This window comes from Neolamprologus multifasciatus, chromosome 8, assembly GCF_963576455.1.
Source record: "Neolamprologus multifasciatus chromosome 8, fNeoMul1.2, whole genome shotgun sequence".
NCBI lineage: Eukaryota > Metazoa > Chordata > Actinopteri > Cichliformes > Cichlidae > Neolamprologus > Neolamprologus multifasciatus.
This window is the reverse complement of record NC_140446.1, coordinates 5,064,872-5,086,882: the sequence shown is the minus strand read 5'-3', so window position 1 is coordinate 5,086,882 and position 22,011 is coordinate 5,064,872. Positions and strand designations below refer to the sequence as shown.

Genomic DNA, 22,011 nt, shown 5'->3' with positions numbered 1-22,011 from the left:
CCTCATTATACCAGTAGTGACACTGCAAAACTAGTGAAAAAAGATAAATCTTTTCTTGCCCAAGAATACTTGACATGCAGACGAGGAGCCAGGGATCAAACCTCTAACCTGATCAGTAGGTGACCTCCTCTACCTCCTGAGCTGCAGCCACAATGATGAAGTTAAGGCCTTGAGTTTGACTCCACCATCTGGCCGGGGCCTTTCTGCATGTTCTCCCTCTGCTTGCATGGGTTCTCTCTGGGTACTCCGGCTTCCTCCCACAGTAAAACAATAAGCAACCAGGATGTACCCTCCTGTCCTTTGATAGCTAGGCTAGACTCCAGAAACATGAGCGAATGGATGTTTGTGCAGTGTGTAATGCTGAGCTTACTATGGCCCCAGCTGTACAAGTGCCAAGTTTGAAGTGGTTTGGATGAACAGTTTTTCAGATAGCTAAAGAAGTACAGTAAGTGTTTCAAAAACAGGGCAGCTATAAGGAGACACTAAGGAGACATACAGGTTGTGCACATTTAATTTGATTAATGAGATGTGCAGAACATGCTGTTTATAGGTTGCAACTTTCTCCATTCAACACGAGTGGTTCGAAGAAGGAAGCTGCATCATTTATCACAGGAAACCAAAGGCACAAATAAAAGACAATATTTTTTTCACACCCCTTCAGACACCTGGTTTATAGTAAACACTTGGTTTTAAGGTGAGAAAATAGTTTCTCCTACTACGGCATGTTTTCTTTTATGCTCATAACATCCTTCGTGTTCAGGGGGCAGCAGAAGTGAAGAGGAGAAGGAAATATTCCAGCTGTGTGTCACACATCTTTCAAGTGTTACGGTATAGTCGCATTATGGAAAGCATCTTTTAAGCTCCTTCCCCTGCTGCAAAAGAAGTGCAGTAAAAGCCTTGCTCAAGTCTATTTCTCCTTTTATGTCCAGAAACTTCCAGTGGTCTTTTAAAAGAAAGTGCATCTCATAATAAATGCAGTCCCAATAAAAACACAGTCATGATATCACCAGTTTAATGTAATGTATAAATACAGTATGTGCAGATTTCCAACCAGCTGGATACTCATTTTGCTATTAATGACATATAAACAAAGGATAATATATTATCTCCTCTTTTAAATATGTGATTACTGAACATTTGTAACTCTTATTTAGATTACAGGTCAAAAACACATACAAAAATGTTAATAATATATATTTTTTGGAAAGAAATTTCAATGTTAACGCAACCAAAGTAGACAAATTCTGTCTTTGACTTTAGTTAGGCAAAAGGAATTGAAATTCTCAATCAAGAATCTCTTATGCCAGAATGTCCTGAGCCACCAGGCAAACGTTCTCATAAAGAGGAAGCAACAGATATCAAGTTGGAATACTTCATTTCTTGGACAGTTAAATATATGGTGTATAGTGTAGCCCAGGGGCAACTCCAGGCCTCGAAGGCCGGTGTCCTGCAGGTTTTAGATGAGTCCTTGATCCATCACAGCTGATTTAAATGGCTAAATTACCTCTTCAACATATCTTGAAGTTCTCCAGAGGCCTGGTAACGAACTAATCATTTGATTTAGGTGTGTTGATCCAGGGTGATACCTAAAACCTGCAGGACACCGGCCCTTGAGGTCTGGAGTTTCCCACCCCTGGTGTAGCCTGAAGTTAGATTTGTCTGGATAAAGAGTCTGTTGTAACATAAACTGAGGTTTCACAGAGGTTCTCCAGTGGAGTCAGGGTGTGCCAAAGGATACACACAGTATTTTTCTATTATCCATAAAATTGTGGAGTGTCAATGAAAACTGAACACAGATGGGGATCAATAGAACCAGCTGTTTTTGTCCATTACTATCTAAACCTAGATAGTAATGGATAGTAATGCACCTTGTAGGTGGTCCCTGCCACCGATGTGTCTGAATTAAAGGTCTGCTTAGAAGTTCAAAAGTTTTGAACCATTGGAATCAAATTCTATACTCAACATAGAACATTTGCACACATAGCAGTTAAGGACACTGTTTTTTATATTTAAAGTCATGGGTTTCTTCAGTTTCTAGAACTATATATGTATATATTCTTTACACTCTTTTTGCTCTATTTTGGTCTCCACCACTCCACCAAATTTTTTCTCAAACTCAATTGCAATAGATCAAACTATCACAAAGCAGCATCCTGATAGAAACTCCACAGAGAAAAGCAATTTTTAAGTCTTAAAGAGTTTGTTGGGAAAAAAAGAAATTCACATAAAAACAGCATGTTGATTTAAGTAATCTAAAAAATTAAATGAATAAAATTTTCTTTTTATTTCCATTAATGTTTGTTGGGTATCTGAAGATTCCCATGAGCCAGTCACGGGTGTGCAGAACAATCAAGAACAGATCCGCAGCACTATCTTCACTCTCCGAGTGGTTCATACGTGCTGTCCAGAATATCCACGGCTGAATATCCACTGATCTCGTCCTTTCATGTGGTTTTGTCCACTCATTTCTGCAGTCTCATCTCATCACCACAGAGTTAAGTTTTCAAGGTTAGCAAACCCTGGATTCTCTCGAAGTTTCCAATAAGTCCCGTTTGTCAACCACACGTCCCGTCCAGAGGAATCTTTGGATCTCCTGATGATGTAAATTAACCATAAAGAATAATAATTTGCACACCGGCATTTCTACAGTTCATGTATTTGCATGTTGTTGATGGCAGAAATGATTTGAAATGTTTAAATAATGTTACTGAAGTTACAAAGTTACCATATAAAGCTACAAGAACTGAATGGACTATAAATATTTTTACTGAATGATTTATCCATGTACTAAAGCAAATTTCAGTCTATGGAGCTGCCTGCTTTTTCCTCTAAAAGCAGTTGTTTTTAAATGTGGCACACAAATAACCTGAACTGTACAATTACTTCAAATATACAGACACAAAGATATAACCAAATATGGTAAATGGTAAATGGCCTCTATTTATATAGCGCTTTTCTAGTCCCTAAGGACCCCAAAGCGCTTTACACACCCAGTCATCCACCCATTCACACACACATTCACACACTGGTGATGGCAAGCTACATTGTAGCCACAGCCACCCTGGGTACCCCAGGGTATCAAGGTTGGAAGACTACAATTAAGATAAATCATGATTATAAATGGAAATTATCAATGAACCTGGATTTTAAAGGGAATTGACTTACTTGAAAAAACGTGGAACACGCTCTTCACCCTTTTTGGCGAGCTCTTTTCTCCACTCTCTCTGCATTTCTTCAATCTCGTCCTTCTTTTTGTCAGCTTCATCCACCCTTCCATCCTCCAGCATTCTGCAAGAAGGTGACATCAAGCTTACATCATATTTACTCCGTGTTTCTGGATGATTTTAGCTTGTGCTGACTTTTACATACAAAGCCATTCTTACCTGGCTCCTCCTACGTAGTTGTGAAAACAACCATTATGGCCTTTACAGCCATTGCTCTCTTTCCCCTGAATGCACAGAAGGACTTTAAAGTGCTAGGGCTGTTTTCTGTTTGTCATGTGACAACAGCTACACATCCTTGATGTGAAACTCCTCTTCATCCACATCCCAAAGATGCTCTGTTGGAGTGGGATCTGGTGACTGTGAAGGCCACTTGAGGCCATTTGAACTCACTTTCATGTTAAAGAAACCAGTTTTAAATTGTTGTGAGCTTTGTGACCTGGTGTGTTATTCAGCAGGAAGCAGCCATCAGAAGATGGGTACAGTGTGGTCATAAAGGGATGGACAAGGGCAGGAACAATACTCGTTTAGGCTGTGGTGTTTAAACGATGGTCAGCAGGCCTAAAGTGTGTCAGGTAAATATCCCCCACACCAGCAGCAGCTTGAACTGTTGATGTAAGACAGGATGGATCTATACCACAGGTGTCGAACTCCAGGCCTCGAGGGCCGGTGTCCTGCAGGTGTGAGATCTAAAACCTGCAGGACACCGGAACCTCGAGGCCTGGAGTTCGACACCCCTGATCTATACTGTTCTGCCAAATTTGAACCTGAACATCTCAATGTTACGGCAGAAAATGAGACTCATCAGATCAGGAAACTTTTCCCAATCTACTGGTGTCCAATTCTGGGGGTCTGTGTGATCTGTTTCCTGTTCTTAGCTGACAGGAGGGGCACCCAGTGTAGTTTTCTGTTGAGTGTCGAATTCCAGGCCTCGAGGGTCAGTGTCCTGCAGGTTTTAGATCTCACCCTGGGTCAACACACCTGAATCAAATGATTAGCTCATTACCAGGCTTCTGGAGAACTTCAAGATATGTTGAGGAGGCAATTTGGCCATTTAAATCAGCTGTGTTGGATCAAGAACACATCTAAAACCTGCAGGACACCGGCCCTCGAGGCCTGGAGTTGGACACCTGTGCTGACTATCTGCTTCAAGGTTAAACATGTTATGATTTCAGAGATGCACTTCTGCCTACCTTGGTTGTAACAATTTGTATAATACTCTCTGTGACTAGGAGTCAGTTTCTGAACCCAGTGTCACAGGGTTGTTCTTAAATAGCCAGTGCTTAAATCACCTTTCTTCCCCATTCTGATGCTGGGTTTGAACTCCAGCTGGTCGTCTTGACTATAACTGCATGCCTAAATGCCCCCAGTTGCTCCCATGCGATTGGCTTTTTAGATATTTATTTCTGTTAAGGAGCAGTTGAACAGGTATGCCTAATAAAGTGGGCAGATAGATAATATTCCAGAGCATTGTAATGGACCACAGCTGTGTTCAAATCCCATCTAGTATTGTTTTGGTTTTCCCTTTTTATTTTTTGCATTGGAAAGATTTCTGACCTTTGGTCTGGACGCAGGCGCGTATCTGTAGGAGGCAGAAGAGGCTTCAAGTCTGAAGGGAGTTCATTCAACTCCATGGCAAAGCTGGAGAAACCATAGTACAGCAGGTAATCCTTTGGCTGTGGATCTGTGGGGTGATAGAAGCCTCTCAGGTGAACTGAGGCACAAACGTGACACTTGGCTTTATCCTGATTAGCTATTTTGGTAGAAAGAGTACCTAATCATCTCACTTAACCTCCATTTAAACTTCTAAAGAGAAGTTTTTGTAGCCAACACGTGACTCAGACTAAAAAGAAATGATGGTCAAAACTAAACAGACAACATTTAAGGAAGCACGTCTTAGTTATTTAGGACTCACTTGGCTTCCAGATGCATTTTGGAGTCGGCAGGGTGTCACAGAAGATGCCTTCATGCCACAGACCTCCAAACCGGTGAATGGCACTCCCACTTTGGTCCAACACCACGCCCTGAACCTCATTCTTATTCGTTTCAGAACCCCAATAACGAGACTGCGGCAGAAGAAAAACTCGTTAATCTCGCATCTAAAGAGTGTAAGACACGAGCGCTGAGTGGCCCCTCACCTTGACAAAAGTAATCTTGCATGTGCAGATGTTACTTTTGAGGTTTTTGATGACGACCTCTCCATAATGCTCCAGATAGCGCTGCTGGCTGAAGACGTTATGGATGCAAGTCGCTACTTTGTTCCACTCATAGTGTTCACCATACCTGAGGAAAACCCACAAATGCAGAATATTTGGTCATCACTGACACAGATGGTCAATTTTAAATAAAAAAAGATGGCAAATAATTCTGATTGCAGCTTTTCAAAAGTGAGGATTCATACTTTTATTTGGGTTTTTTAAGGTTTTGAACATGTGTAATTTAAAAGAAATCACAGTTTCCAGCAGCGACACTGAGTTTAGACACAGCACAGAAGTCCACAGTATCCAGACTCATAAATGGTGAAACAATTCACGGATATGACCAAGTGTTTTATTCTTTTTCTTTCAAGAAATTTTTCTCATGGCAATGCAAAGCTCAACTACCATCCTAAGGTGTGGCTGAATACTCACTGAATACTCTACTCATTCAATTTTCTGGCTATATTATTGCCCCTAAAATGGAATTTTAGTTGGAAAGCTACCTTTCTGACACAGTGGGAAAGACACAGATGCGCTAGTGTAAATGGTCTCACAAAAAGCTGCTACGCCCCACCTGGAAGTGGGTAGCATCCAGATGTCTAAGTCACACCACCCACACTTCCCACATGCGGGACTAATAAAGGTTATCTTATCTTATCTTTGTAAAATATATCAGGAGCTTCTCATTGCATCTCATTTTAGCTGAACATTTAATCTACCAACAAATTTTTCAAATATCAACAAGGAAAAATTGAAAATAAAGCCAGATCGTTTACCTCGGCAGAGTCACGTTTACCATTCCTGTTGGCAGGATCTCCAGCGACTTCCCCCAGAATTTATTTTTCCATCGCTGGTCTGTTCAGATGTAAGAAAGTATTGGTGACACTATACAATATACTCACATCCTTCCTAAAAGCATAATTAAGTCAGAAGACAGAAACAGCTAGTTGCAACAGATAAAGAGAGTGTGCTGGTTTGATAAAAGAAGTTGTTCACCTTGCCAGAAGGAGAAGTTCTCTGAGTCAGCATGGCAGGCAGAGATGGGAGGATGGTGGCACACCTGGGGAAGTACAGAGACTTCATCACAAAATTATGTCTTTCACTATTTCATCCTCAACAAAGAAACAAAGTTCCCAAGTTAAAAAAGCAGGAAACATTGTGTCCGTTTAATACATCTTCCTCATTAAACCAACAGATTTACCTGCAGCAATTTTACCTGCATTCTGTCATGGGCTGGGTCTGTGACCCAGCATTTTGAGTTCATGATATATTGTGTCATGTTTCTGGTTGATGCTGTCATGCCTGTCTTGTCATGTTTTTCTGTTTATTTTGAAAGTCCAGTTTTCATGTCATTGTGTTTGAGTTTACATTTCCTGTGCATCGTTATGTTCATGCTTGTCAGCTGTTTCCTCATGTGTCTCGACTTCCCCTGATCACCTCATGTGTGTATTTAAGTCCTCTGTTTTCTATGTTTCGTTGTCAGGTCGTCTGTTTGCATCCCCATAGTGTTTCGTCATAGTTTACTCAGTGTTCATAGTTTGTCATAGCATTTCCACTGAGTTTCTTAGTCCTTTAGTTTTCTGAGTGTTCACAGTTTTCCTAGCTTCATGCTTTTTCATGTGCCAACATCCAAATAAAGGATCGTCTTCTGTTCAGCCAGCAACTCCGCCTTTCAGTGTCTTCTCCTGGGTCCTGTAAACTAAACTTATCGGCGCACCCCGCCGTGACACATGCACTACAAAACCAAATCCTATTCCAAAGACACTTTGCCACCAACCAATCTAGAGCTGGTTCCACGCATTCAATCCAAGAAACTAGAAAATTGACAGCCCAGACTAAAGACTCTACCCCGATCCTCTTACCACCGATATTACCCAGATTTCTAATTCAGATTAGGATTGCTAATTAACACTGTCTGTTGAATATGTGGTTCTTAAAAAGCACCAAGGCAGAACTAATACCGCACCAGCACTAGTGTTAGTATCAGCCTTTCATTTGCTGCACTTCATGGTTCAGGCTCTAAGAGAGCATTTCCCAAACGGTGTGACCTGAGGCAAGTTGAGGTATGCGGTGGGATTTTTGTATCAACCGTACGATGCATAACAAATTTATTCGATTTTACAAAGATATTTAAAGATTTATTGTTGATAGGCTTAGACAAACTGCATGCATTTTTATACCCAAATATAAGCTGGAACACTGGAGTTCTCTAAATTAAAAAGAATAATCATTAGCTCTATGATTATCTATTATTAATTAATTAGATTATCCTTCCTAATTCATCTTTTCCTACTTTTCTATATCTGTTCAGCTGTATAAATATCCCTTCTAGGTAACTGAGTGGTTTCCGCGTATAAAGATAACCATGATACACCTGATTCAGATACCTGCTCACTGATGAGGCGGAAACCTCGGTCCTCTCTGATACACTCGTAGGTCTCCCCCAGAATCGGGTTAACGGGCTTGTAGCGGTTCCTGAACGTCGCAGTGGAGTAGCCAGAGATAGCGAAGGCAGCAATGTAAACCTAAACGAGATAAAACACAAAACATAAAGGGTCGCTTTGTTTATCTCCATGTAAAATGATTTTATTTAGTTATTGCTTTCTATGCTATATTTTTCTTTCTCTTGCGATTTTAAATATTTCCCCTTTAAGGTCATCTCCTTGGGCATCTCTGGATCACTTCAAAGGCCCCTGCTACACCAATTTATGTCCCCAGGTACCCGGGTATTTTTGAAAACGCAGATTTTTTATGCGTTTGCAACTTTCGTCCACACGTAAACGGCGTTTTCGGTCACTGAAAACGGAGATTTCTAAAAACTCCGGCCAGGGTGGATATTTTTGAAAACTCCATTTTTGCACTTACGTGTGGACGAGAAAAACGCAGAAAACGCAGCGTCAAAGATGTGCGCATTTTTTGACGTCACACTGTGCGCCACGTTTCGTTGAAATGGATTTCTACAATACTGTTACTGTTAATTGTACTCTCTGCAGCGTTTAAATGCTTACATATAGTGGGACAGTGGGAGTTTTTCCTTCCCACTGTCGCCAAAGTGCTTGCTCATAGGGGGTCATATGATTGTTGGGCTTTTCTCTGTATCTATGAAGCGCCTTGAGGCGACATTTGTTGTGATTTGGCGCTATATAAATAAAATTGAATTGAATTGAATATACACACACAGTTACTGTCCCTCCACACATATGACTTGGTTCTGCTTCTATGCCCCAGCTTTGTTTACTATTTCCCACCGAGGCTTCTAGACTTCTGATTGGCCAACATTTCTACACGGTTAGGAATATAGCGCCACCTGCTGCTTGGCATGTTCCTAGCAGCGTTTTCCTTCATTTCTGCCTTTACGTGTGGACGGGATTATTTTTTAAAACGAAAACGGAAAATCTCAGTTTTCAAAAATACCCGTGTACGTGTGGACCACCTGCACTTGTCCACCTGGAGTGCATGCTGGATCCGCCCCACTCTGTCAAAATTTCATTTTGGGTAACTGACAGAAAGTCCGATTTGATGAGTAGAGTAAGTGATATACAAAGCTTGTGTTAATGTGGAAAATACCAGTTCATAGCGAAGTGAGAGTTTTAACTTAGGTCACAGTGTGAGAAAGCTGAGGGCTGTTTTTTATAGGCTGATATGTAGGCAGAGGTCTTTTTACAAACAGAAGAGCCGCCTCTTGCTGGCCATCACAAAGAATGCAGTTTTAAGGCACTTCCTTTAATCTTTCACTACACACATTGAGCTGGACGTATATCTTATGGCATGTTAACTCGTTTTAAGTGTGCACAGACTTACCATCCTCTGGTAGGGGTCTGATGTGTTGTTGGCAGTATCCAGCAGCTCACTGTACTCCAGCTCTTCACACAGCCTCTGCAGCAGGTTAATGGGCTCATTGAGAACAGCTGGCATGGACACTCGAGCCAAGTCTTTACCTGTGAAGAAACAAAACAGAGGGCTCTGAAAACTGCCACGAAGACTCTTTTCTTGCGTTTTATCAATTCAAGTCTGGATTCCTGGTTCTTACCTATGTTGTTATAGAGTATGGCCACGAGCCCCACGTGGCTGTTGTCAGGACAGTGAACAGGCAGTTTTGTTCGACGTCCAGTGCTCTTGGGAACAACAGTGTTGGGAGTCCTGGAAATGCTGGCACGGTACTTCCGGGTCGCTGATGCTGCAATGTTGGTTAAAGAAAATAATATTATTATTATCAAGAATAAAAGTACGGCTGGATGTTTCTATTCAGGCAATAATAGGAATAAGAGTCTGCATCAGTGCCAGTGGTTTTGAGTTTGTACATAGTGTGAATTGTTGTTTTAGTTAGTACAATACTCACATCAAAGAGTAGAAACAGAAAGAAGAGTAGGTAGAACTATTCAGCAATACTATTCAAGTACATTACAGCTATTTCTTTTAGGATATAAAAAAACCCACTGACTTTTTATACAGTTTAAACCCTGGTCACTGATACTGGTGTACCCACTGTGTCCTTCCTCCGGCTCAGAATTGGTGGTGCTTCCGTCACTTAGTCCGGATTCATCAGACACCTCAGAGGAGCTGCCCCACAGGATGTCATCGCTGGCATCAAAATATTCTGCAGCCGAGTCTGCCAGCGATGGAGGTCCTTGGGATGAATGCCTCACTGTCTCAGGCTGGTATCGGAGGAAGAAGAAAAAGGAATGAACAAAGAAAATCAGCCACCAAAAAAAACAGGATAAAGTGTGCCAGCGAGTCCAGATGACAAATCTAACCTGAGCTAATGTGTTAGACTGGTGCATGTTGTTAGCGTCCCAGACTGCCTGCAGCTTCTGCCTCTCCTGGGACAGAGTCTCATGCACCGACTTCAGAGAGTTGAGCACTAAAGGAGCATTAAACAACAGTTTCTGTTGAACAGGAAGGTATCTGTGGCAGGATAAATGTGCTCAAATTAACGTTTGTCTACCAGTAGATGACTTATTTGTGTTGATATGTTTCTCTGACCTCGTTGAGACATAGCGTAGATGTCCTGTTGGATTTTCTTCCCTTCGGGCGAATTGACCGTGGAAGGGGAGAGCTGAGAGTACACGTAATCGGGGATACACGGGACCGATGCACCGAGGTGGGCCGAGTTGCTCAGGTGACTTGAGGACAGCTGTGAAGTGAACAGAGGAAGGACTGTGGTTGATTCCCTTGCTATCTATCTTTGTGTGAGTAGATGTCACTGTTGTGTTGTGTTATCCAGCACAGGTTTAACCAGCACTATGAAGGGAAGTCCCAATGTTTATACCAGGGAATGGGAATGCACCACCAACATACAGAGATCTTCACAAATCTTACTAGTACTGCTGAAAGTGGGAGTCCTGTTTTACTTCCCATCTCAGGTTTGTGCTTACAGAACATCTGAGAGGATCCAAATGATCTTTGGGTCTATTTGCGTTGTATTTGCATGTCACTTTTAGGCCTCTTTGGGTTTGTGAAGACCTCTAATGTTAGGGGTTAACAGAGACTACAAAAGCACCTACAGCGGAGTGGAAAGAATAGTTTAATATTGGGGAAATGTGTGCTCTTTTAGATGAGTTGGATGAGTAGACTCCCATCATTGTCTTCACCTTTGTCTTATTTTGCTACATAAGTCTTCTTACGTAATTGTCCACATTGTGTGTATATATAGTCATTTTTTCCTCTGTATCCTTTTCCCTGTCTGATTGTCTGTGATTGTGTGGATTTCATACATTAGGTTTTTGCAGTATTCTGTAATTGTTCTTAATAAAGCTTGCTTTTTGTTTCTTTATTGAGCCTGTTTATATACAGTAGCATGTATTTGTAAAAACTAGAATAAAATCTGGAACTTTTGGGTGTTACACATTATGTTAATTAGTTAAGATGATGGCTGAATTGCACCGAATTTTTATTATTGTTATTAAATACTCCTATGCTTCTGGCTAATATAAAGACATGGCTAGGAGTGTGATCTATAAAATTACAGCATTCTAATCAGTGACATATTAATGTCTTAAATGTGGATGTCTGCTACCACAGTCCTGCAGGTTTTCTGTCTTACAAGCTGCTTATAAATGCATTAATTTGCCATTTTTTAGTTTGATCACTTCCTGTTGTTTGGTAAGGAAGAAAACCTACAAAGCTGTAGAATAGACAGCTGACATTACTGGAGACAGGAAAAGCAGATTTGCTGTAGACAAGTTTGTTCATACATCTTACAGTCATGCCATTGTTATGCTCTTTTTTGTGCAAAACGGTTGATTACATTGTAACCTAGAGTGGAGAGACTCTTTCTCCACCTCCAGGGCTCTAAGAAATATGTTCCAGTCAAGATTAACACAAGAAACCACTCATACATTGTGCTTATACAGCCACAGCGTGAACACCATAGGTGACACATCTTCGGTTGCCGCTACCTGCTGCATTGGTCGCTTTGAGCAACAGCGATGACATCACACGGTCACACCCATTTATGCTCACGTTATGTTACAGCAGGTAACTGCAGTATTCTCCTGAACAATTGGTGTTGCCACTCAGTTAAAGCCTCCATATCAGCGCTGGTATAGAAGGAGAGGAGGCCAAACCAGGGTCAAAGAAATTGCTGAGTTTTGGGGGGGTTTTTCCAAGCAGTTGCAACAACTCCTGTATCATCTTTGAGCTTTTCTACTTTTATATCATTAAAAGATAAACACGATCGTACGCCAGATTACAAAAATCGAGAGGTGCACAAGCAGCACCTTAGTCCCCATATGTATAACTAAGGAAGTATCAACACAGTAGAGAATATGGGTTACACTGGCAGTGCTGTTTTCCTTTTTACCCTGGAAAAAAAAACATCATTCATGAAGTTATAATTCATGGTTAGGAAGTCTGCTGTAGAGTGTGAATGAAGAACATTCAAACATTTCTAAGCATGAAGTTGTCTCATGTACTAATAGTGACTCACCGATTTAGTAATCCCACGAATAGGCTTTGGATTAGATTAGAGAAAGGTCCCAAAATGTTACTGAAGAATTGGGATTTCATAAACCCAATATGCTGACTCAATGTATGAATTCAAAAACCAAGATGTCAAATTACTATTTAATTAATATGAACATTTAGCTTGTTGATCGTGTCCTTTTTAAGAAAGTAAAGGTTACAGACCATTCTTACCATTCCCAGGGCCTCCACTCTGGACAGTGTGCGAGAATGACCCCAGATCTTCCCTGATTTCAGCTTCTTCGGTTTCTCCAGTGACAGATTCTGCACCAAAAAAAAGGTTTATTTTCTCATGTGATTATGCTGGAGACATAATGCAGTATGTACAACATGTTTGAGCCTATATGCACCTGTATGCTGATGATCCGTTGCAGGTCTCCATTAGTAAAGGCCTGCCCCACCTCCAGTGCCTGCAGCCTCTGGATTAAGCGGTTTAGCTCAGAAAGGTCCAGATGACAACGGTTCAGCTCTGGCAGGAAATATCAAGGAAGCAAATTTTTTAAACTAATTAATCACAAAAGAGTCCTGCTGGCCACAGAGCTAATATACAGAAATAGCCGTTGCACTGTGAGTGCAAGAAAAACACCTTTTTCTTTAAATCTGGTGGACTGGGACAACAACTTGATGTTTATCAAGTTTTATGCAGATGACTATCCCCTATTAAATGGTGTTAGCATGTTAAAATGACAACAACAACAAAAAAGAACATTTAACTATATTTTCCCCAATTTAACTCTAAACAGTAACGGGACACAGAAAAATACATTTAAGTAAACTTATTGTACTTTTACCTCACAGTTATTGTTACTTGCTATTTTTCATGCCTAAAGAATTTGCATACAAAATGTAAGATATATAAAGTTTACAATACACTTTGATTTAAATCAAACTATCCAACAGTACATACATTATTAATGATAATTAATATTAATTTTACTGTTCCAGCTTTTTCTTTTCAACATAATTGAGATGTGAATGTGATTTTAATAGGTCTGACGAAACTCTGGATAATTGTATCAGGTTTCTTTTACCATTTTATCAATCAGTAATTCAATGAATTTAGTAAATAACACTTGTCTTATTGGAACAGTTGGAAAAATACCTGTACTCCAACCAACCTCAAAAGCAAATGTTAGACATTTTGCACACGCAATAAATAATCTAATAATAGTCACATAGGACATATTGGTCATTTTTAAGTCACCTACTTTAAGTCTTCTTTTCTGTAAATACTATTTGTGGGTGTTTTATATGGACACTCAATTATATTATCAAAAAGAGAAAACCAAGTTGAAGAACAGAGGATGTCAGGCAATATAACCTAATGCTGAAACTTGAAGACTGTACTCTACAAACTGCCACTTTTAAAATCACCAAAATCAGTTTTGTCGTTGCAGCTAGGACTATTAGACAAATACCTTGAACGCAGATGTCGGGATTGTGGCTTTGTTGCAGCCAGGCAGACACCTTCGTGTTCACGGCTGTGTTAGCTGACGGCAGCACGCCTGACGCTCCAGCTGAATCTGCCATCCCCGTGGCGCTCTGATAAAATAGAGGCAAGAGAACACCGGGTTACTCTCGGTGGCCTGTAACAACTGTGGCTTTCAGTCTGACGTCACTTTCTTACTCCATTATTACCAAATCTCCATTTCTCTGAGCTTGTTCAGCTGCAGTGGGAAGGGACAAAGTGTGGAGGACGCTGCTGTGAAGATGAGCCGCCTCATTCTTCTTGTACAGGCGGTGAGCTTGTAGCTTGGTTACCCAGATGTAGAAGAGTTCATGACTCTTTGCCTTCATATGATACAGAAAGTCCCCTGCATCCAAATCAATCCGATTTGATTTCTTGTTTATCGATATTACTGCGAGGCTAACATCTAGCGAGCCCTGGACTCGTCCCCTGGCCACCTGTCAAAAACAAAGTGATATGAAAGCTTGTTATTAAGATTATTTACTGACACTGAATAAATCAGACATCACATTAAAGAAGGAAATGGGGTTAGAGGTGGTTTGCCAAGTGGCTTGCAGAGGAAGTAGGCAGGCTAAACATAAAAGATGTGCTCTATAAAGATTTGCTAGTAGGATTTGTGTTCAACCATCACCCGGCATTGAGATCAACTGATTTCCCAAATGCCAATATAAGAGGAAAATACCCTCACCAGCTATTTCATTAGTTACACCTGTTTAACTGCTTATTAATGAAGCTATCTAATCAAAACATCAGCAACTGAATGCATTTAGGCATGCAGACATGCTCAAGGTGATCTACTGAAGTTCAAACTGAACATCAGAATAGAGAAGAAAGCTGATTTAAGATACTCTGAACATTGTTGTTGGTGTCACACGGGTTGCCTGAGTATTTCAGAAACTGATGATCTACTGGGGTTTTCTCTCCATCTCTAGGCTTTAGAACGGTCGTAAAAAGCTAGCAACAGTTTCTCGGGGTGAAAAATGCCTGGTTGATGTTAGAAGTCAAAAGAGAAAGGTCAATCCTTGCATTGTCTGGACAAACATAAAATTTCACTTACATCTTGTTGATTTTTGGAGTAGCGTAAGATCCCTCCTTCCAAGACGAAGTACCGCTGAAAAAGAGATCATCTTTTTTGAAACTGACGGATTTTAAAGAGACCCGACGTTTGAGCAGCAACGTGATTGAGTGCACTGACTTCTCACCTTGTGCCAGCCTTTAAGTGGCCATTTCCTCCTCTTGAGAAGATATCCTTCACAGATTCCCGGGGCGGTCCTGTCTTGAGGATCGTCACCTGCTCCCTGCATTTCAACCTGAAGGTCGTCAATTACTTCCCAGTCTTTGATAATCTGTGGAAAATATCAAGAAACATTAAGTGTCTGATTCAACAGGAAAATTGTCATTTCTTGCTTACAGTGTAAATAAATGGATAAAAATAAATGAATGGAAATATCCTAAAGTTGTAAATTGAAGAAAATCAATCTGCAACTATTTTGATAACCGATTAACCGTTTTAATACTTTTTAAGGCAAAAATTCCAAATATATTTGAAGATTTGTGGCTTTTTTTGCTGCATCTGATCATATAAATGGTTCTTTTTTGATTGTTTTTTGATTGTTTGTTAGACAGATCAAGTTATGTGACTTTTTAAACATATATATAACTTCAGCAGTCTCAAAACGTCTGGGAGGATGGGGATGATCGAGAGGAAATGTGGAGTTGATGAATCTGATTTATTTTCATGTTTTCATAGACCGAACTGTCTGACCTGTCTGGAGTGGCGAGATGACAGAGTGCTGCTGCTCTGAGAGTGGGCTGGCTTGTTCCAGGTGTGGGAAGTCTTCTCCAGGCCGCTTGCCAGCGATTGGCTGCGATTGAGTGAAGATCCAGACAGGTCCATCTCAGAGCGCCGACCTCAGACTCCCCTTCTTGTTGTGAGCGAGTTCTGCTGCGATCTACCAAAATCCCCCTGAAATCAAAGGAAGACCAAGGAGATGATGGGTATTCTGAGAGTACAAGTGCCTACTTCCTTATAATTATTTCCATTTTTTAAGCTGTTATAAAGCAGTTAAAAATCAGACTCATATAATATTTAAATAATATTTTAAATAATCACATTTTTGCATTGTTGCAACTCCTCTGCTCCGGTTACAGGACTACTGCTATTTTCAATAATTTATAACTACTCTTAAAAATTAATGCCACATCTGATGAATCAATGCAGGCCCATTGTTCTTAGCCACATAAACATAAAACTGAAAGCACATCACACATCCACAGCAGTCAAAGACTAATCAAAAAATAACTGAAATAACCATCACAAGACTTCTTAAGTAGTGATTTCTCAAACATTTACATTTTCACTTGCCAGAGAAAATCTACTATCCTATAATATCAAAAATAAAAAACGGCACCAAACCTTTAAACCAAATCAGTGAACACTGGGCTTGGAGACACTTTCATGTACAATAAGCCTGTTTCCCATTTATTTCCGCCTGATCCAAACTGGCCTTTAAAAGGTAACACCAGCCCTTTAGCAAAGAGTTAGTGCACACTTATTTTAGCTGCAACAAAAATCTATTTTAGCCAAAGTAAGGCAGACAGCCTCTTAACTGAATGTGCATAATTATTATTTTTACTAGTCTTTTAAATATCAGACAAAAGGTCAATTTTTTTCTCATAACCTTAATGTTCTGGCTGACAAATCTAAACAAATCTGAGAAAAATTATCATTTGAGTGTTTAAGATTCTGGCTCCTCAAACACCATCAGCTGACGAAGCTCATTTCCTGAAACTGTGTTCTTAAAACATATTTAAATTCCAGTGGTTTAAAAAATATAATTGATCAACTAATCAGTGACGGGTGAAAAGTAATATGTTCCTCTGATTATTAAACGTCTCATTGAGCCCTGTGATATTAACTGTGTCACATATCATTCCTTCCTTTGTCCCCTTCCCGTTTCCTGCCTGTATGCCCACTAGTACTATGAATAATAAAAATAAACATAATTATGAGCTTTTAAAAAGTCAGGACTTAAGTGAACAATAAGTTGGCAAACAATCCTGCATGAATAAACAAACAAAAACTTTGAATATATTGATACATTTCTACCTTGATGTCTTATTTTCACCAAATCTTGCATTAGGTCAGTTTAATTTAGTCGTGTATGAAGAGCTGTGAAAGGTGAGAAAGTTCCATGAGCAACAAGTGAAAGTGTTTAACAGACTGAGCAGAGCAGGAGACAAGGAAGGACTCTAAGTAATCCAGTTACCTAACACAGGTGAGAGCTGAGCTCTCGGTTCAAGCCTGGTATCATAAATGCTACCTGGATATAGCACAGCACACCTGAATCCTCCAACCAGATCACTCTGGATCCTGGAGTCAAGCACACTGATTTAGAGCATTTTACTGACCAAAAACAAAAGCCAAAGTTGGAAGATTTATCTAAGAATATGTTATGTTTTATCTTATCATAATGAATACATCACGCTTTAAGGTGCACAGATTTGGGGGGAAATATGTGACAATTTATTATCAACAGTTTTAACACCAAACTCTTGTTTTGTTATGGTCTGTGGGCTTCATTGGGTTATTTTCTGTTTTCTGTTTAAGTTGACTTTTTGCTCTTATTCTAAGCCTTTAATTTTGCTGACTATGTTGACTGAGTTGTGTTACAATTGTAATTCTGTTCTCAGTTCAGTCATGTTCTGATATTTATGAGTGTTTTCTTGTCTCTGCTTTAGATGTTTTCTAGTTACGTCCTTCCTGTTTTACTTTGTAATCCCAGTCTCCTGTGTCTTTGTATTTAATTTTAGGTCGTTTTATATGTTTAGCTCAATAAGGCTAGCTGTTCCTATTTCCCCACCTGCTTCCTCTTCCCGTGATCGCCCTCTGTGTGTCTGTATATACATATAGTCCCAGTTGAGTCTATATTTGGGTCTTCATTCCTGACATGTTTTTATTGTTGTTCTTATAGCAAAATGATTTTAATTTTGTCTTTTAAATCAAAGTTTTTAAGTTTCACAAAAGGCAGGTTTAGTTGTACAAATATAAATAAAATAACATTATGTGTCTTAATTTATTATTTTATTATTTTATTTACAAAGACACAAGAGCGAATGCAGATTTCTAATTTAACACGTTTATTTTGTAGCAGATGCAACATTTTAAATTTGTTTGATTAAAAAAACAGATGTACCTGGTTCCAGATCTTTAAATGTGTGCACATCCTTAGACATCTGTGACAGTAAATTTATTACTTTGTTTTTGAGGCTGATGGTTTTTTAAGCTTTCATTTGCTGATATTTAATAGGCCAAGAAAATCTTAATTGACATTTTAATCAACCTGTGCAGACGTAATTATTTGCACAGGCTGGTTTAACAGCTACTGTATGAGACTATGACTGGATTGATCTGTTAAGGCAGGGGTGGGCAATTCCAGGCCCCGAGGGCTGGTGTCCCTGCAGGTTTTAGATGTGTCCTTGAACCAACACAGCTGATTTAAATGGCTAAATTAGCTCCTCAACATGTCCTGAAGTTCTCCAGAGGCCTGGTAACGAACTAATCATGTGATTCAGGTGTGTTGACCCAAAGTGAAATCTAAAATCTGCAGGACACCGGCCCTCGGGGCCTGGAATTGCCCACCCCTGTGTTAAGGGCTCCTTCTGGCCCTCCCCCTTAATCTAAATACAAGCTACACATCAAACAATCCTGCATCAGTTTGGAGTCATTTGATGAAACACAACTTTAGCAATACGAATCTTTAGAAAAACTCCCAGATGGACTGAGGATCTCCAAATATTTAGCCTAATTAATTTTGGGTAATTAGCTGTTTAAGCAACTTAACACATATGTAGCTAATTAAACTGCTAAAACTACTGGAGGTGGGTGAATCTGTGGCTTATGGGGGATCCCCGTGGAGTTTGCCTTGTTGGTAATCCACTCTTGTGCAGTGTGTGGCACCATGGCCAATACCGTCTGCAAGGAGAGGATTACCTCTTCTTAATTGGTTTTTCAAGAGATGTTTTTAGCTACTTGGACACGGAGTAACTCGATCTGAAGACGGAGAGCACTGACACAATAATATTATTCATGATTACCACAGAATAACAGTTCTATACACTAAATATATGCCATGGTTTGTTTACTACTTAGAATGTTTTATGACTTTCAAGAGCTGCAAAGAAAACTCTTCTATTTGTCGTATTTTATGTGTATTTGCGTTTGATTTGTGAGTCTGAGAACAAGCTACTAATATTCGTTGTTAAAATTTGCATTTTAACACAGACATCACAGCGTCAGTCTGCAGAATCACTGTACAGATGTGCAAATATAACTTTCATATTTATATTTTTTGACCTGACTGACTTAAAGAAGGTTTCTCAGGTGCAACAAAATGCTTTACAAATGTTTCCAATACACTGTAGTAAGTAATTTTTCCAGTACTGGGATGCTAAGTCAGTGCATTCAATTTGATTTCAGTCTAAATCTATCCAGAAGCAGCCTGCCTTGCTGTTATGTAAGGGCAAGAGAGGATGAGAGTAACTGACCTCAGTACTGAAAGCATGTGGTGGAAACAGGATGAAAGGATTTGCAGGTTTCTGAGCTTGCTTAGTCAGAAAGGGACATGCACAATAGTCCGCACTGAGTTTTATTATGATTTCCACTCACATTTTATTTTGGTTTCATGTTCTAGACACAGAAAAATAAAAAACCTCTGTGTATCTCCCATGTTTAGAAGTTATCCTTACAGTGTAAATATCATAGTTGCATACATTTAAACCACTCACACTCCAGTTCATTTAACTCAACTTCCAAACTGCAATAAAACGTTAAATAACTCAAAGATGATGAATGGTTATTTGCTGGACTACTGTTTGACCTCATTTGACCCAGAAAACCTAAATAATGCACGCTAATGACGCATGCGCCATTAGCATGCTGCCTGCTGTAACCCATAATTTCCTTCAGGATTAATAAAGTATTCTGATTCTGATTCTAAGACAATGTGCACGCAGATGGATGAGTGATGTAATGAGCTCACAGGGGGGGGGAAATGGTGGTCAACACAACAAGTCAGCCAAGGTGGAGACTTCATGCATCATGCCTGAGGGTGGAGTTAAGATGCACAGATTATGACTGTTATAATCTCTTGTGTGGAATAAAATACTCTTACCAATAGTGTTCAGGACAGCTAGTATGCACGAAAACGTGCAACTTACATCAAAAAGACTAAATGCTGAGCACTTTTTTGGACTCCAAACTCAAAGGGAATTTTTTTAAAACACAAAACATTACAAAGGGAAGTGAAACAGTTTTAAAGGTAGATTCTTGTCCTGATCACTTCACATCCTTGGTTAACAAGTCCTTTGTTTCACCTGTAAACTACTGAAGTCTGCATAGGGTCTAATCTGGATTATTATACTACTGCCTCAGCACAACAACAAGTAAAGGTTACTTTCATTTTAATCAAATGCTTTTAGTGTTGTTTCATACATATAAATATGTATGTGCAGATTAACATATTCCCATGACGCATTCGCTGTCCAGATTACACCACACATAATTGCTGAATTACACAGAATTACTGGTGGTTATATTCTGTGTTTTCCATTAAGATTTAGCCCAAACTTTCACATTGCTTGTCTGGTATTTTCAAATCTATTTTGGAAAAGCAATTTTTAAAAACTCCCACCTGAAATCCACCTCCGACTCTCATCGTCTGTCCTTCCGCGTCTGATTAATCCAACAAAAGTCTCATTTGGCGTTTGGTAATCTGTGAAAACTCACCATTTTGATGAAAAAATAGCGACAAACGTTGACACGAAAGAAGTCAGACTGCATGCTTTATCCAGAGACAATCACATAATCTCACCCGCCGTGCCCTCTCTGCGGCGGGTGACAGCGGCTCCCTCAAATCCAAGGAGGGCCGTGCGTCGCAGGCGGCGCGCACCATGCGCAACGTGTCCTGCCCATTATCCGCATTAGCTGGAATTACACTGAGAGTCTAGGGCTGTAGTGGAGAGTGAATCTAAGCAGGCTCCTCTCTCTGAACACTCAGTTTACTCATTTTTAGGTTGAAGCAGAGATTAAATGGACAAAACCTGAAGCCTCTTCATACAAACCTATTAATACAGTATTTTAGGGGATATTAATGACCTTTATATGTTAATAACTTCCAGGAGAACACCAGAATGTCTTGATATGGCCTTCCCAATTCTTAATAATTCACAATAAACCATGATTTACTATTTCTTTAACATTATATCTTATTTTAATAGATTCAGTTCTGCAGCTTCTGTCGTTTTGTTAATAAAATCTTAAAATTTTTTAATACGGTTCCTTTTTCTCTGCACTCTAAATTACATTGTTGTACTACTGTTTGCCTGCTCTTGTGCAGAGGTGCATACTGTTGAAGTAAAAATGAGTAATATGCATCGCTCCCATTTGACCCAGATTAGCATGCTGTAATCTGTAATCTGGAGATTAACTCATCAGATCTGTGACCAGTTGTGTTTATTTTGGCTGGAGCTGTTTTATTATGCCACTTGGTCACAACTCCGCCTGGCACTGTACTAAACAAAATCTCCTGAAATGTAAACAGAAGCATTATAACCCCAACCAATGGGAATATGCAGTTGGTAGTGTTTGTCTGTGAAAAAGTTCTGCCCAGATTTGCATGAAAGTGTGAGCAAGATTTTGCCCAATAATTGGACATAACTGGACATTTTCCACCATATCATCACAAATGCCCGTCACCAGTGTTGGGAAGGTTACTTTTAAAATGTATTCCATTACAGATTACAGAATACATGCCCCAAAATGTATTCTGTAACATATTCCGTTACGTTACTCAATGAGAGTAACGTATTCTGAATACTTTGGATTACTTAATATATTATCATGCTGTTTACAACTACGTGAATGTACTATTGCTGCGATTTATTACTATTACTGAAGGTCCGCGGCTCCGAACTGTAGTAAAGGGACCTCTGGCTAATACGTTGGGTTCCGTGTTGGGCTCGTAGCCGAAAAGTAGCTTTACTTTGTTGTCTGGGTCAACTTCGCTAGCGAGAGACAGACAGAGGCGTTGAAAGGCTACTCCAACGGATCTTATTGTTTCAGAGGAAAACACGAACACAGCGTACAGTCGAGTCTTAATAG

The 22,011-nt window shown here is 39.8% G+C and overlaps 1 protein-coding gene across 8 annotated transcripts; it reads right to left on the bottom strand.

The window, feature by feature from the left end:
* Positions 1–995: 995 nt before the first annotated feature.
* On the bottom strand, positions 996–20,953 carry osbpl7 (oxysterol binding protein-like 7). 8 transcript variants are annotated; one of them, XM_085169617.1, is made up of 22 exons: positions 20,543–20,953; positions 15,616–15,816; positions 15,053–15,196; positions 14,908–14,961; positions 14,021–14,287; positions 13,801–13,924; positions 12,733–12,851; positions 12,548–12,646; positions 12,348–12,371; positions 10,403–10,553; positions 10,174–10,280; positions 9,861–10,074; positions 9,450–9,596; positions 9,221–9,357; positions 7,807–7,944; positions 6,416–6,479; positions 6,196–6,274; positions 5,360–5,504; positions 5,137–5,287; positions 4,779–4,905; positions 3,166–3,288; positions 996–2,593 (listed from the first exon to the last, which is right to left on the bottom strand). In XM_085169617.1, exons 2-22 carry the CDS (start codon positions 15,745–15,747, stop codon positions 2,485–2,487), a joined length of 2,655 nt encoding a protein of 884 aa, XP_085025743.1. In that variant the 5' UTR covers positions 15,748–15,816; positions 20,543–20,953; the 3' UTR covers positions 996–2,484. The 8 variants fall into 8 exon arrangements, with proteins under 8 accessions (XP_085025743.1, XP_085025744.1, XP_085025745.1 ...); XM_085169618.1 differs by having other exon boundaries at positions 12,557–12,646; positions 20,543–20,950; XM_085169619.1 differs by having other exon boundaries at positions 9,906–10,074; positions 20,543–20,828.
* Positions 20,954–22,011: the final 1,058 nt, after the last annotated feature.